Source organism: Mastigoproctus giganteus, chromosome 7 (genome assembly GCF_048544385.1).
Source record: "Mastigoproctus giganteus isolate SK-2022 chromosome 7, ASM4854438v1, whole genome shotgun sequence".
NCBI classification, from domain to species: Eukaryota; Metazoa; Arthropoda; class Arachnida; order Uropygi; family Thelyphonidae; genus Mastigoproctus; species Mastigoproctus giganteus.
In genome coordinates this window covers 51769281-51786930 of record NC_143581.1, presented here as the reverse complement: position 1 = coordinate 51786930, position 17650 = coordinate 51769281, and the positions used below count along the sequence as shown (strand labels likewise).

General features: G+C 37.4%; 1 protein-coding gene across 2 annotated transcripts in view; it reads left to right on the top strand.

Annotated features, from left to right (window-relative positions):
- The window catches only part of LOC150082890 (deubiquitinase OTUD6B-like), a 373124-nt gene that overhangs the window by 4741 nt on the left and 350733 nt on the right, over window positions 1-17650 (top strand). The window contains exon 2 of one of the 2 annotated variants that reach the window (XM_090376895.1): window positions 4647-4721. The exons of the other annotated variant lie outside the window; for it this stretch is intronic. Coding sequence (XP_090233021.1) covers window positions 4709-4721 — 13 coding nt within the window. The 5' untranslated portion in view covers window positions 4647-4708. The remainder of the gene's footprint in view (window positions 1-4646; window positions 4722-17650) is intronic. 2 annotated transcript variants of the gene reach the window in all.

Genomic DNA, 17650 nt, shown 5'->3' with positions numbered 1-17650 from the left:
TCATTTTTTTGCAAGTTTCCTCGATTTTAGTAAAAACATTATAAATTTCATTATTTCTTAGATCTTTAAAATAATCTACAAGTCCTTTAATTAATATGGATGATCGATAAATATCCTGATCTTTTTTTTGCAGTGATACGTTGACTCTATTTATCCTTTCCAGTATCAAATTCCACAGGCTTAAAAACGCAATAAACTTGTAACTACTCATTTGACAGGCAAGAGATAATGTGTCACCAAGTAAATAATCATCTTTCATTTGGTCTAATATTAAAATAATTTCTTTGAGTTGTCCATATATGGCACGGAAAATGGCATTTACTTTTGAACACCATCTTGTATCGGTATGTCTCTTCAGGCTGATTTTTATGACCGATGATAGTTTTTCCCATCTGCTAGTGGATGAAGAGAAGAAATTGGACAATGACTGTATAGTTCTGAAAAATGTGACAATATCTGCATTAATGCTGTTTGCATGTACGCCTACCAAATTAAGATTATGTGCACAACATGCAGTATACCGAGCAAGGGAATTCTCCTTTTAAATTGAATTTTTAAATTTTAAGTTGAAATACCGACACAATTCCAGCTGTTGGTATATATATATATATATATATTTTTTTTTAATGAAAACACCAAACACGAGAGGTATTAGAACCTATAGTACTTATACTGTGCTTGGGTTGGAGGTTGAGAAGACGAAAGAATATATTTGTTGACGTTAGACTTGAACTTTTGTAGCCTGTAATTTTCAGGAAATAGGTATGAAGGAAGGTTGTTCCAGAAAACAGCAGTTGAATGAATAAATGAGGAAGATGAAAAGTTGGTTCTGTGAGTTTGAAGTTGGACAGTAAATGGATTTTGGCTGGTGGTGGCACATGTTCGGACTGTTTTGAAAGAGAGTGGGAATTATAGAAGCCAATTCAGAAGAACAGTGCCCATGGAAGTATCTGTAGAAAAGGCATTCAGCAGAAACAGTACGTCAATGAGACAGAGAGTGGAGAGACTCTGTTAGAGAGGAGTCATTAATTAACCTAACTGCCCTCTTCTGAACGGAATCAAGAAGCCTGAGTGAGGTTTTGGGGTCACCACCCCAGATGTGGGAACAATATTCCATGGTAGGGCAGATTTTCGATTTGTACAGAGTGAACAGCTATTTGGAAGAAAAGTAACGCAGAGAGTGAAAGAGAAAATCAAGTTTTTTAGATGCAGAGGAAGTAATATTTGTAATGTGGTTGTGCCAAGAGAAATTAGAAGTCAGGGTAATCCTCAAAAGAGATATATCATTTTGCCTAGAAATCGGAGTGTCACCTAAGATAAGCATAGGAGCAGAAGAATCCTTTTTTGCAAGATATAAGACAAGACTGAGTTTTAGAAGGATTGAAATCAACTAAGTTGTCTTTGCCCCACTTGAGATTGGCATTTAAGGAATTGGTAGTGGATATTCAAGAAGTTGAAGCTGATTGAGCAGGGCAAGGTTTCTCAAAATGGAAAGTGGAATGCAGTGTGCTATCATCGGCAAAACTATGGATAGGATTTCCAGTCAAAGGAAGAAGGTTATTAATATACAAGAGGAAAAGAGTGGGGGAAAGAAGTGAACCTTAGGGGACAACAGCATTAGTGGAGAAGTTAGAAGACAGAGAGCCAGCTACCCTCACCGAGCAATCAGAGAGAAAACAGTTGGCAAACCATAAGATGGAAGCTTATTTAGAAGACCTTTATGCCAAACACTGTCGAAAGCCTTTGAGATATCAAGAGCAATTGCTTTATGCAATTGCTCTTGATATCTCAAACTTTTCACCAAAACTTTCCTAGGCGCCTCCGTAGCCAAGTGGAGAGGAGCAGCGGTGCGTAGCACACGCTTCTTGATTAGACCGGGGTTCGAGCCCGTCACCGCCAAATACGGAGGATGTGGAAAGGTCAGGGAATGACCACCGCACATCCCGGAGCAATATGGCCTTAGTTGCTAATGCTCCTAAAAACCAAACAACAACAACAACCAAAACTTTCCACTGAATTTGTCCATAAATAGGTAACATAACTAGTGGATCGACACTGACGGAATCCATACTGGCGATCATTGATCAGACAGAAGGTTTATAGGTAGTTTAAGAGTTGGCGGTTAATTGATTTCTCCATTACTTTAGAAAGAGTAGAAGTAACTGCAATGGCACGATAATTGGATGGGAGGGACTTGTCACCCTTTTTAGGAACTAGCTGGATATGAGCAAATTTCCAAGCAGAAGGTAAAACACCTTTGGAATAAGAAAGTGAAAAAAGGCGGCAAAGAATTATTGCAAATTCAATAAGTTCGAGTTTACTATCCGTTCATCAAAAATTGCACTAAAAAAAGCCCGATAAACAGGTGACTGCTAATTGTTTTATGGTTGTGACTTCCAGAAATCCGACCGAACTAGGTGGTACGGTCGGAGACAATCATAGGGTAATCTCCAGTGCTGCAGCGTCGACCGGGCTAGCCAGGTTTGTAAAGTGCCTGCCTGGCAACCCAAAGGTCGCGGGTTCGAATCCTGCCTCGGGCTTGGATCAAAGTACTGCAAAAACCTTGGGAGGTGCACTATGGCCACAGAAGCCGATGCGCCAACAACTACAAAAAAAAAAAAAGTGCTGCAGTCTCCTGCCTTGACTAAACAGCATGTTGTCCCAATTAAGCGAAGTAAACCCTGGCTATTTTCTTGATTGGGTTCTGTTTTTTAAGATTTGTTCCAAATAAACAGCTGCCCCGATTAACCGGTGGCCCAAATAACTGGAATCCACTGTATTACTAACAGTAATATTTATTTTAAAATAAAAGGATTAAATATTTTTAATCCTTTGTTCTGTTCTTCAGCTTTCAGTTTGCTTTCTTTGTTCAAATAATCTAATACATAATATTACATCCTCTTCACTGATTCTTGAAAATACCAGAATATCAATGTTAATATGTTCCCTGGAAGTGATACTGCACGGTGATATAAGTTCTACATGAAAATCAGTTTTTTTTTCAGATATTTGGTGATATAACTTGGTGGTGATGGTGGCAACCCAAATTGTAGCAAACAGGGTTGTGAGCTGCTAAACAAATTTAAAAGAAACGAACATTCTTTTAAATTTATGGAAAAAAATTTGGAGTTTTTTAAATTTGCTGACAGTATATATATTTTATCCTTTCTTAATGTATAGTGATATTTACTGTATATAACTTTATTTTTTAATAAAAAATTAAATATTTCAAAAATGCTGTTTTTTACATCTTTTATTTTCAAAAAAATAATAATAAATAATTCTGATGAAAACAAAAAAAAACATTTTAAACATAAAATATAAACATGAATCTATTAAACTCATTTTTCCTGTTGTAAACACCATTAAGCTCATTAAATTTTAAACATGTGCATATATTTCTGTGTATGGTGTGTTTAAATACTTTCAAAAAATTAATAATTTATATATATTATATAAATGATTTCTATTATATAAATGAATACATCTATATATTATATAGATGTATTCATTTCAATTTTCAAAATTTATTTTAATTTTCGCACACTTCATAGTGCACCAGAGTTTAGCCTATAGTACTTATGTTGCTTTCTGCAAGAGTAGCAGCCATCTTGAGAGAATTTTGGTTTTTGTCTTCTCATGTTTGCTATTATAAAAATAATAATAGATCTTTCAAAAGCAACTAGGGTAAGATTAGATTTTTTATTAAACTAGTGGGACAGTAAGAACAAGTAACCTGAAACTATAAATATATATTCAGCTCAAAACTTTGTGGCGGGCCACCTGACAGGTGACCAGCTGCACCAATAGTTGCATAAGGTGGTAGGGGCACTTTACAGGTTCTCACACTCAATTACTTCATGAAAATCACTTCGGAGATGATTGCAGTAAAAAGTATGTCTGTATTTATGAAGGTGGAAAAATATACAGATTTTTAATAACTAGTTAACACAGGATCATTATTTTCCAGGGTCACCTGTCAGGTAACACACAGTCACTTTGAGTTAAGTTTAGTACAGAGCAATATTTAACTATGAAACCTGCTTCTGTGAAACATCTATACTTGTTTCTTGGTCTTTGTCCAAAAAACAACAGCATATTAAAGATGCAAAAGTTAATAACTATCTTGTGCATCTACAATCCCCTTGCCTTACTAGTACATTTATACTATCTTGAAAATTCATTAAGACTGGATATTGTCTAATCATTCAAGCAGTAAGTTAACAACAGCTTCTTGTAGACTGCCTTAAAAATTCTTTGATAAGTTTTTCTATTGGGGTAGTGATACCGTAACGATTCACTTTCAGAATCTACTGTATACCATTGGGGTGGGGATGGTATGCAGTAGTTTCTGGAAGTGAATTGTTATTTTCATATAACAAAATACCACTTCACCACTTTCCTTTTTGTGTAGTACAAAACTATATTTAATTTTCCATTGGTCGCATCCTCAATTTAACAAAGACTCGTATGGCATCTGTTACTCCTTTTTGCTCTAATTTTAAAATATTAATTTTTAGCTTCTTTACTGAAGTGAAAATGGTGATATATTAATTATGATTTGCTAAACTCAATTAAAAATATTGCACGGAAATAAATGAGAGAAACCAACTAATAATAATAATAGTTTTTATTGTATTTTTTAGAATTTATCTCCTGCCATTGATCTCCTGGATTGAAACCCAGATGCTCAGATGGTATCTGGCAAATGCAACGTGAATGTTTGTATTTTTGTTAGCTATTTATTTTGTTTATTGCATTTAGCTGGTAAAATCAAAGTTTTATGGCAATTTAGACACCTGTCTAAATTGCCATAAAGCTTGCATCTCACAGATGCCATGTGAAAATGATAATTGCCTTGAAGAATGCTAGATGCTTTTGATGTCCATTAGATGCCAAACAGAAAATGTATGGCTCATTATTCATAGTATATCAAAATGATAACAGAAAATATTGTATAACCAAGTACATGGGGAGGGATTTGATTTAATTTAAAAAATAAAAAACGAAAAAGAAAAATTTTAAAAAGTTGCATCTTTCAGGTGCTATACTGTAAATGTAAGGTTAACTGCAAAACTGGCTTTGCTGAAACATTTATTTCTTGGTTAACTTTATCTTGTGCATCTCACATTATCCAATACATTTACAGTTTAGGAAAATTCAGTTGCAGTCAATATTCTAACCATTCAAGAACTGAAGTCAACAACAGCTTCATACAGAGTGCCTTAAAATTGTTAATGATAACTTTCTGAACACTTCCACAGACAAAATACACCAGAATATAAGTTATACTTGAAAACCATTAACATAACAATTATACTTACATAATTGCTACAATGGATAAAAGGATGGTTGAGTGGGAGAAGACAGAGGGTAGTAATCAATGGGTGCTGCTCTTCGTGGACTAATGTTATTAGTGGAATCTCATAGGGTTCGGTGTTGGGTCCACTGTTGTTTTGTATATTTATCAATGATATTGATGAAGGTAGTGATATTGATCAATTCTAATCTTAACAATGTCCATTTCCACTTGCAGTCTGCCCAACCCCATGTACTTTTTCTGACAGAATCTCATTTATCAGTTGATTCAACTACTGCTCATTTCAGATGCCCAAATTATTCGCTGTATGATTCCTTTCGCCTCAAAGGTGGTACTTGTGCACGTGTCCATTCTGATATTCCCTGTCAGAGATTTGGCAATTTGGAATCTCCTCTCTTTGATCTTCTCTAGTTTAAAATCTCTCTACATCATTGTGTAAAATTCATCTGTTGTCTCTACCATTCTTCCAACTCCACTAATCACTTGGAGCTCTTTGACTTCCTCTCTCTGCAGCTTGACTTTCTCCAGTCCAACTTTCCTTACAGTGAAGTAATTTTCCTTGGTGATTTTAATGTTCACAACTCCAGCTGGCTTCCGTTTTCTAGTCACACTGACTCAGCAGGTCGAGATGCTGAGGCTTTTGCAATTACTAATGACCTTGCACAGATTGTTCATTTACCTACAAGTATACCAGACAATCCTAATCATACAGCCAACACACTTGATCTTTTTCTCACAAACAGCCCTTCTAAGTACAAGGTTGAAGTGAGAGGTCCTTTAGGCACTTCAGATCACAACTTGGTGATTGTCTCTTCTCCAATGGAACCTTTATCTCATGGCTATTTCCAACCTCGTGTTGTTTGGCATTACAAGAATGCAAAATGGGATGACCTGTGAGACTTCTTTTCCGTGGTCAGATTACTGTTTCAAAACTTCTGATGTTAATGTTTGCTCAGATCGAGTCAGTGAAATTATTCTTACAGGAATGGAATCCTTTATCCCACACTCCACTTTAAAATCTCGTCCTTTATCTAAACCTTGGTTTTCTAATAAATGTGCTAAGGCTCTTCAAGAGAAGAATGTTGCATATCGTAATTGGCTTGTTTGTAATTCTTCAATCTCATTTTCTGCCTACACCAAAGCTCACAATAATTGTAAAGCAGTTATTAATCAGTCCAAACTAGAGTTTGAACAGGCTAAGAGTAGAAAACTTGCTTCTTGCCCTAATGGTGGCCAAGCATTCTGGTCCCTTGCCAAAGCTATTGGCCACAACTTTTGCCCATTTCTGCTTCCACCTCTGTTCAAACTAGATGGCTCTGTTGTCACTTCGGCCAAGGATAAAGCTGACCTGCTAGCATCCCATTTTTCTTCCAACTCACATATTAATGATCTTGATAAAACACCTCCCAGCATTCCCAACACGCTCCATTCAATGCCTCCTGTGGTCTTCAGTCAAAAGGATGTCAGAAGGATTTTGACGAATCTTGATGCTAAGAAAGCTCCAAGTCCCGATGGTATTTCTCCACTTGTTCTCAAAACCTGTGCTCCTGAACTTACTCCTATTATTTGCCACCTTTTTTCACTTTCTTATTCCAAAAGTGTTTTTCCTTCTGCTTGGAAATTTGCTCATATCCAGCAGTTCCTAAAATCCCTCCCATCCAATTATCGTCCCATTGCAATTACTTCTACTCTTTCTAAAGTAATGGAGAAATCAATTAACCGCCAACTCTTAAACTACCTAGACACCTTCTGTCTGATGATCGATCACCAGTATGGATTCCGTCAGTGTTGATCCACTGGTGATGTTCTGGCTTATGTTATCCATTTATGAACTTATTCAATGGAAAGGTTCAGTAAAACATAAGTAGTTGCTCTTGACATCTCAAAGGCTTTTGATTGTGTTTGGCATAAAGGTCTTCTAAACAAGCTTCCATCTTATGGTTTGCCAACTGTTTTTTAATTGGTTATCCAGTTTTCTCTCTGATTGCTCACTGAGGGTGAGGGTAGCTGGCTCTCTGTCTTCTAACTTCTCCACTAATGCTGTTGTCCCCTAAGGTTCACTTCTTTCCCCTACTCTTTTCCTCTTGTATATTAATAACCTTCTTCCTTTGACTGGAAATCCTATCCATAGTTTTGCCGATGATAGCACACTGCATTCCACTTTCCATTTTGAGAAACCTTGCCCTGCTCAATCAGCTTCAACTTCTTGAATATCCACTACCAATTCCTTAAATGCCAATCTCAAGTGGGGCAAAGACAACTTAGTTGATTTCAATCCTTCTAAAACTCAGTCTTGTCTTATATCTTGCAAAAAAGGATTCTTCTGCTCCTATGCTTATCTTAGGTGACACTCCGATTTCTAGGCAAAATGATATATATCTCTTTTGAGGATTACCCTGACTTCTAATTTCTCTTGGCACAACCACATTACAAATATTGCTTCCCCTGCATCTAAAAAATTGGTTTTCTCTTTCGCTCTCGGCGTTACTTTTCTTCCAAACAGTTGCTCACTCTGTATAAATTGTAAATCTGCCCTGCTATGGTATATTGTTCCCACATCTGGGCTGGTGTCCCCAAAACACCTCTCTCAGGCTTGACTCCATTCAGAAGATGGCAGTTAGTTTAATTAATGATTCATCTCTAACAGAGCCTCTTCTACAGATACTTCCATGGGCACTGTTCTTCTGAATTGGCTTCTGTAATTCCCGCTCCCTCTCTCTCTCTCTCTTTCAAGAGTCCGAACACGTGCCGCCACCAGCCAACATCCATTTACTGTCCAACTTCAAACTCACAGAACCAACTTTTCATCTTCTTCGTTTATTCATTCAACTGTTGTTTTCTGGAACAACCTTCCTTCATACGTATTTCCTGAAAATTACAGTCTATAGAAGTCCAAGGTCAACAAATATCTTCTTTCGTCTTCTCAACCTCCAGCACAAGCACGGTACTAAGTACTATAGGTTCTAATACCTCTCGTGTTTGGAGTTTACATAAAAAAAAAAAAGGTATATCAGGCTTAGTGTCGAAGTTTGCAGTGATACAAAGGTTGGCAGGGCTGTTAATGACAATAATGGAAGTGTGCTACTGCAACAGGATCTAGAAAATTTGGGCAGGTGGGCTGAGAAGTGACAACTGAAGTTTAACCTTGACAAATGCAAAGTACTGCATATGGGTAGAAGTAACCCCAGAGAAATGTACCAACTGTGTGGTACTACACTTATGGTGGTAGAAAATGAAAAAGACCTGGGAATAATTGTGCAGTCAGATATGAAGTTTTCTGAGCAATGCAGACAGGCTGCCAGAGCAGGTCATGGGGTATTGTCAATGATATACACGAATTTTGCTAGCAGAGATAAGGAGGTGATTGTCACTCTGTATAAGGCAATGGTTAGGCCACGCCTTCAGTATTGCATACAGGTCTGGAGGCCTCATTTTAGAAAATGTAGGTTTTCTTGAGCGTGTACAGAGAAGGGCAACAAGATTGGTGAGGGGAATGAAGGGATCCTCTTACCAAGAGAGGCTTAAATGCTGCAAATTGCAGCAGCTGAGACTAGGCACCTGTACGGTGATTTGATTGAGGTGTATAAGGCCTTGAATGGGTTGAGCACGCTGAATTCTGATGGGATTCTTCCACTTGTTCAGATTACGAACCTAAAGGGCCATAAATTCAAGTTGCAAAACTTTTTTACCTCTGTCTTTCCTTATTAATTAAGGAAAGACAGATGTAGAATAGATGTGCAGAAATTTGACTTTAGCCGGCTGGTGGTTAATTGCTGGAACAAACTTCCATCTGTCGTTGTGTAAGTTGATAGGTTAAATAAATTTAAGGAGGAACTGGACAAACATTTAGAGGGAATGGTTGTGTGAAATTTTTTTTTTTGGCTGATGCTGCATAAGCTCATACACTTGCTTTCTTGCCTCACATGCCACTACTACTACCACCACCTTCCTAAATATAGATTGAGTAATTGAGTGTGAGAACCTGTTGGGTTCCTCACCAATCCGTTTGCAAATATTTGAAAATCACAGTGTAAGGACATTACCAATGCTACCAAGTTATAAATTTCACAATGTAGCATTTGTGCACAGCTCATTATTACTTCTTTTTCATCTCCCACTACCTTTAACAATATCTGCAGTCTTATATGAGTTGTTCTTGAAAGTTTGTTTTTTGGCTGATGCTATATAAGCTTGCTTTCTTGCGGCCATGTGCCCATGCTAATGCTTGTTATTCTTTTCAAATGAGAAAGCCAAGAACATGAGACGTTCACTCTACTACTCTGTGGGTAGAAGCATGTATAATTTTCAGTTTTTGGACTTCACAGCATAACAGATTTGAACTAAATTTTGAAATCTGAAAATGCAATTAACTAATAGTACAATATATATATTCATTTTTAATTTTTTTAAAACAACTTTTATGTACATAATAAGTAGAAATATTATGTGCATGTTTGAGATTTTGTGCACTTAACATTCTTTTAAGTGGGAAATCTAATAGATATTATGTTAATATTTTTTGACTGAATTTTTTTTTTTGCAGAATTTGTTTTTGAAAATAAAATGAGAAAAAACATGGTGTTTTTTAACACTAGAACCACCAGCTAAGAAAAAATAGCTGAAATCGTCATTGCTGGTCATTTTGACTGCTGTGCATAAAATAGGCTTTTAAGTTGTCTTCAATATTTTATTATAAGCATTGATATAAAGTAACTAGCAATAGTTCATAGTGTTGTGCTTATGGTAATACACATAAAAGTAATATTTCTGATAACAAAAATTTGAACAAAAAACTTTTTTGTGTTCAAATAAACTGAAGTTTAAAAATTAGTATGCATAATTTAAACAAATGACAGGTTTTTCAACAGTTCCTGTACACTTTCTGCATACATCTGCATAGGTTGAGCAGATGGGCTGAGAGGTGGCAAATGAAGTTTAACATTGACAAATGTAAAGTACTACACATGGGAAACAGCAACCCCAGAGCAACGTATCAACTCTGTGGTACTACACTTACAGTGGTAGAGAATGAAAGGGACTTGGGGGTGGTTGTGCAGGCAGATATGAAGTTCTCTGAGCAGTGCAGACGGGCTGCAAGAGTAGCTCATGGAGTATTGTCAATGATATACAGGAATTTTTCCAGCAGGGATAAGGAGGTGATTATTCCATTGTATAAGGCAATGGTCAGGCCACACCTAGAGTACTGTATACAGGTCTGGAGGCCTCATTTCAAGAAGGATGTAGAGCTGCTGGAACGAGTACAGAGAAGGGCAACAAGATTAGTGAATGGAACAAAGGGGTGCTCTTACGAAGAAAGGCTTAAGTTTTGCAAATTACAGTGTCTGGAGACTAGGCACCAGCGAGGTGATCTAATAGAGGTGTATAAAGCCTTGAATGGTTTAAGCATGCTCAATGCTGATGGGATTCTTCCTCTAGCTCAGAAAAATCACCTGAGAGGGCATAAATTCAAATTGAGGAAAGACAGATGTAGGATAGACGTGTGGAAATTTGCCTTTAGCCAGCGGGTGGTTGGTTGGTGGAACAGACTTCCATCCCTTGTGGTGGAGGTTGATAGCCTAAATAAGTTTAAGGCTCAGCTGGACAGGTATTTTGAACGAACAGAGGGGTGAAGTGGAAGTGGGTTTTTTTTTTTTTTTTTGGCTGATGCTGCATAAGCTTGCTTTCTTGCATCAAATGCCTCTACTAATGCTAATGCTAACATACTTTTTTACACAGTACATATTTCTGTAGTTTTGTTTGTTTGCATCGCCCACTTTGGCATTGATACCTTTTGAGAGGTTTGACCTGGCTGCTATTGTTACTAATTTGAGCCCTGGTTTCTATGAATCTAAATATTTTTATCTTTCTTCAGCTAGATTAACGTAAAATCTCTTCTCTTCATAACTCTCCCTGCCACTTCTTTATAAATAATCCAAGCATTGATTACTGCAAGGTCTAATATATTTTAAACAATATGAACTCATCTGCATGAACCTGTTTTTGTTAAATATTTTGTAGCCATTTGGTCTAAAACATCAACCTGTACTTTGTTTCATTGTAATATGATACTGTGCAGGCTTCTTCTTTGTACCATTATTTATTGTAACACTTGTATGAAGTGCTAAAGATTATGACATTTTTATTGCTTTGGCCTGATAATTTGTCAAGTTTGAAAACTGAAGTGGAACATAATTCTGCCTTCTTCTTGTTGTTTATGAACGTTGGAAAGTCTTCACGAGCATGATTCACAGTTCCCACTAGAGTAGTATTTTTTTTGGACCAATTTCTTTGCTAGTTCAAAACTGGTAAAGAAGTTATCAGTGGTTACATTTCTCCCTCAATTCAAAAATGGTTCTATTAGTTTTAGGATGACATATTCAGAAAGTGGTTGACTAGCTGGACATATGTTGTCTTTCCCTAAATAAGGAAAGCCACTGAGTAAATAATTTGAAGTTGTGTCAGCTACCAACCAAAAACTTTATACCAAATTTGTTTTTTTTTTTGCCCTTATATTGGGTGAATCAGCATCTAGCTTCAATTGGAAATAGTTGCTCATCTATTGTAATGTTTGCTCCAGGTATATATCACAGTTGGAAATAAATTTGCACATTTTTTTTTGAAGCTAAAGCAAAATTATCACTTCCTAGATTCACCTTTTTTGAGAAATGTATGTTGAATCTTGTGAACTATTTAATTTCACAAAAGTTGTTACATGACATTGTATCTTTAAAAAATTGAGGCTCCCATATATTACAAACCACAAACTAACCAGTTCTAAATTTCTATTGCCATATGCATCATGAGCTAAAAGTACAGTGATGAAAGTGTCAAGTTGGAAGCACAAAACAACTAAAGGATTGTTATCCTTTAGTTGTCTTCATGCTTTGATTTTAGTGCAGTTCTATGTGTTTTATTATTGACATGACTACAAATAAACAAAACACACTTGCCACAAAATCCATACACACATTTTATCTTGCATAAGGAGTTGGCCCAGGGTTATCATGAATAATGTTCCTTTGTGGTGCATGCCCAAATGAAAGACCACCAGTTTTATAACTTCCCATATGTGCCCATATTTTGAGGTATGTTTACTGCCTACTGATGGATACATATAGTTTTTACAATTATGATGCCATTATTATTGTCATCTGCACTCTCACTTGATTTAATTAATTGAAGAGGCTTACCTTAATATAAGAATTGGAATTTGGGGAATACAATGTGTACAGAAAGGATAGACATGGTAGGAAGGGAGGAGGGGTTATGCCGTTAGTTAAGAAACACATAAAATCTAAGTGCATCCAGTTGACATTGGTGGACGGTTTACGGAAAAGTGCCCCCCCCCCGCATTTCGCCCCCAGTAGATAATGAGTAGACCCGTAAATTTAACTCTAAAGTCCAGCTACAGGACCAAAAGAAATAATCGGTCCATATTTATTAAACAGTTTAGACCTTCAAAAATCTAATTTTATGCCAATCCACGTAACGGTTTCCTTGCTGCCAGAGGTATGGTGTTTGAAACAGAAGTCTTGAGCGCTCATTGTTGAGACCGCATGGTCTGAACACTACAGTTCTGATAGTGGGGAAGATGTCCCACCTGTTTTGCAAAATTGATATCGCCATCATCAAGAATTATTAGCAAGTTGGACTAGGAGAGTTGGAAAAGAAGCTTCCTATATCTAAAATAAAGGTAATCCCTGTTGATTTATAATATAATAGAATATAGGAATTATCGAGCACTTAATAGCTCAATTATTAAATCTATTAAACAATTTTTAATGTATGATTCTCAGGACGAACTACTCCCGGGTCGCATGCTTATTTTTTCCACTAGCAACAATCTTCAGTTATTGGCGCGTACGCAGGAGTGGTTTTCTGATGGAACAAGAAGTATGCTGCAATTTCTGCTAGAATCAAAAGATAATTGATTACCTTTGATTGATTCATTCTATTAAATCAAAATTTTGTTTTAATAGAATGAATCAATCAAAGGTAATCAATAATAATGTGCATTTATTCTATGATTGATTACCTTTGATTGATTCATTCTATTAAAACAAAATAAATTAGAATTAATAAAAAATTAGGTGTATTATTTACATTTCTATAGCCTATTCATTATCTACTGGGGGCGAAATGTGCCGGGGGCGAAATGCGGGGGACAACTTTTCCGGATCCTGGGTGGACAGTACAATGTTGAGTCAGTTTGGTGTGATATAAACACTGGAAAAGGGAAAATGAAAGTAGGAGTGTGTTATAGGCCTAAGGACTCTGATGAGTACAGCAAACAATTGTGCAACGAAATAGAGTGGGCCAGTAAATCAGAATGTCTTATAATGGGGGATTTTAACTTTTGTGAGTTGGTCACTCGCACACTAGCAAGACTTTTGTGGATTTATTGGAGGATTGTTTTCTATGGCAACATGTTCGAGGGGCAACCAGAGGGGGTAATACTCTTGATCTGATTATCAGCAGTGATGACTCATGCATTAGGAACTTGCAGATAATGGACCACTAGGCGACAATGATCACAGTCTAGTAACAAGTTTAGTGACAAGAAGCTTCTGATACAAGCAGGGTAAGAAAAATTCCTAAATCTATTTCTATGCTTGGATAAGGTTCTATTAGACAATACTCATGAATGAATTGGAGAAGTTGAAAAGGGGTTATAGATTTTATTTTATTTTTTTTTTTTATTATTAGCCATATTGTGCAAGGAAGCCTGAGGCTTATGCTGCACCAGCCAAAAAAAATTCCTGAGTTACCCTGTGAGTGAGAGTGAGAGAGAGAGAGAGAGAGAGAGAGAGAGAGAGAGAGAAGTAGTAGAAAGGAATCACCAAGAAAGAGAAGAATGACGATATCCAGCTCAGGACCCTGGGTGTGCCAAGCCCATACTCACCAGATGTGAGCCCCTGGATCGTGCAAATTTGGTAAAACATGATTTTTGAAACTTTAATTTTCTGTTGAAATATCTGACGCATTTAAATCCTTGTTGTTGTTATTGGATTTTAGGAGCATTGGCAACTAAGGCCACATTGCTCTGTGTATATTGTCTATAAATTGCGTGTGTTCTGAGGTCGATTTTCTGTCTGCTGGATGAAAAACTCGAGCTTTTCGGGAAAAAAACAATGCTACCATTGGCTGAGACGTCTAACTCAGCCATGAAATGAGAAAGGACAATAAAAATTGCTCACGTCATTGACGGGATTTGAACTCAGGTCTTCTCCACCTGGTGAGGAGAGGATGACGGTGATCCTACCAACTGTGCTACCCAAGAGGGCTGTTTGTTGAATATAAATGCAGGGTGTAAAGCAACCTTTTGCAAGTCAGGTTTATTAATTAATGCGAGTGGAGTTACAAATAGAAAACAACACTTTCTTCAGTATTCAGTATTGAATACTGAAGAAATAGTATTCGGTTTTCCAAATATAGTGCTTTAAGTCATTGATAAGAACATGCAAAACTTATTTACTTTCAATACAAAATTGTTGTTCGGCATTTAAATTGAAATCATCTGAATATTCATAAAGTATCATTCTTTTTTTCTTTCTTCTGGAAAAATGTAGCTGGTATACTCATTTTTCCTTCTGTGGTAACAGCATATCTGAAAATATCTTGCAATATACTTTCCTGTATTTCTTCAAGATTTTTTTTATCAATCCTCTTATTAATTGTTAAGAGTAACATATGCAATACATTTTAGCTTGCTATGCTTTTTTCACACAGTCAGTATTATGAAGAATTTTATTCCACAACATAATATTGATTGTGTACATAAAAATGGATAGTCTATTTGTACAAGCAGACTTTGAGCAATACTAATAGTTTCCACATTTGCAGACGTATCTTTAATATTAATTAAGACTTCTTGAACTTTTGTTATTTGTAAGAACAAAGATTTTATAGCTTGTTCTTTGGACGATCACCTTGCGTCTGTATGCCCTTTAATAGTTTTCCCCTCTGATAGTTTGCTAGTTCTTCGTTCAATTTATTCAAAATGACCACTTCTACAACACCAGATGGAGTTTGTTTCAACAATCAGTTACCTGCTGAAGGCAAATTTCTGCATATTTAACATTATCTGCATTGTTAACAGGAGAGACTGCTTCTAAGGGATGGGATACACTTAAATAGAAAGGGTGCAAGAATGTTTGCTGATACTATCGAGGCAGTGTTAGGTGGGTCGGAAAACTGCTAGATTGGGGGGATAAAAGGACTAATAGATTAACAGTAGCCACTGGCAGAGGTGAAAGTGATTCTTGCACTGCTTCTATTGGAATGAGCCGCAGCCTGGAAAATAAGATGCAGGATATTTCAGAGACTGCTGGGAATCATTGGGGTACAAATAAACACATAGGTTGTGTTAGGGTAGCTAAGAAAAAGAACAGGTGCATGTATACTTGCGTGTACACCAATGCTAGGAGTTTAGAAAATAAATTTGATGAATTTCAGGTATTGCTCAAAACATCAAAGGCAGATATTGTGGGGATTTCAGAGACGTGGTGTCACACAGATATAAGGAATGCAGAACTGGAATTTGGGGAGTACAATGTCTACAGAAAGGATAGACAGGATAGGAAGGGAGAAGGGGTTATGCTATTAGTTAAGAAATACATAAAATCCAAGGAAGTGAAGCCAGTCGACATTGTTGGACAGTGCAGTGTCGAGTCAGTTTGGTGTGACATAAGCATTGGGAGATCAAAATTGAGAGTAGGAGTGTGCTATAGGCCTAATGACTCTGATGAGTATAATACGAAACTGTACGGGGAAATAGAGTGGGCCAGTAAATCAGAGAGTCTTATAATGGAGGATTTAATTTCCCAGATATTGACTGGAATTTGGGGTCTAGTCACTCACATACTAGCAAGGCTTTTGTGGATTTATTGGATGATTGTTTTCTACATCAGCACATTCGGGAGGCAACTAGAGGGAGTAATACACTTGATTTGATTATCAGTAGTGATTCTTCATGCATTAAGAATCTGCAGGTAAATGAACCACTAGGTGGCAGTGATCACAGTGTGCTGAACTGGGATTTACTCAAAGAGGTAACTACCATTAGGAGTAAAGGGAAGGGTTATTGCTTTCGTAAAGGCGACTACGATGGACTGAGACAGTATTTAAATTCTATACAGTGGGACCAACTGATGATGTTACCAACAGCAAATTCAAAATGGGAAGCATTCAAAGAACTTGGAGGCTTCTAGGCTTTACATACCAACTAAGAAATATTGTTCAAGGTTTAGGCCTAAGTAGATGTCAGATGAACTAATGAGACATATGGCAGAGAAGAAAAATGCATGGGATACATACAAATTAACACGTGACACAGAAGCCTATGATAGATACAAGTTGATCTGTAACCAAGTTACAAAAGAGGTTAGGCAGGCGAAGGCAGATTACGAGAAATCTTTGGCAAGGGAAAAACAGCAAAGAGTTCTTTACTTATTTGGTCCTTGAGGTTGTCACAGACATTCTCTCAGATATGCCAGACAAGCTGTACTTGCTACCTGGGAGTCTAAAACGCTGATGGAACTGATATTCGGGTGACACTCAAGTCAAGTGGACCCAATTTCGGCGAAGTCCGGACGGTCTGTGACAGCCAAATCCTCTGCTTGCACCTTCATGATGGTGGGACTGTTAGTAATCCTGGGTATAACCTCCATGCACAAGCACATGGTGGGTGACCACCCAGGTGTGAACCAACGTAAGCAGGGGTCGAGGTGTGGCGGCCACACCACATGGAGGAATGCCGCCCCTCTATGTTACCAGGCAGTACTAGGTGGTAGATGACTCTCATCAACCGGTGAAATACCACCACTTTGCTTATTGGAGGCTTGAAGTGGTGGAACCCATGTTTAGTCTCTAGAACTAAGTTCCGGTCAACCCTTCCCTATCTCTTCCATCATGCAGTATGATTGATGACTTTTGAGGTTATGATGAACGTCGTGGCGAGATCCAATATTCCTTACATTTCGAGGGTACAGCTCTAAAACGGTTTTCGCAGGCCGGCCGCTGTTAGTACACCGGACCGAACCTATTGGTAACTCTCTAGGAGGCTTCCGGATCAGCTAGTGTATAATCTTGCTACCTCTACTCTGCCAGATAGTGACTGGAGGGAGTCCGAGTTTGTTGTTTGTTATTTAGTTTTTAGGAGCATTAGCAACTTAAGGCCATATTGCTCCGGGATATGCGGTGGTCATTCCCTGACCTTTCCGCATCCTCCGTATTTGGTGGTGACGGGCTCGAACCCCGGTCTAATCAAGAAGCATGTGCTACGCACTGCTGCTCCTTCCCACCTGGCTACGGAGGCGCCTGGGAGTCCGA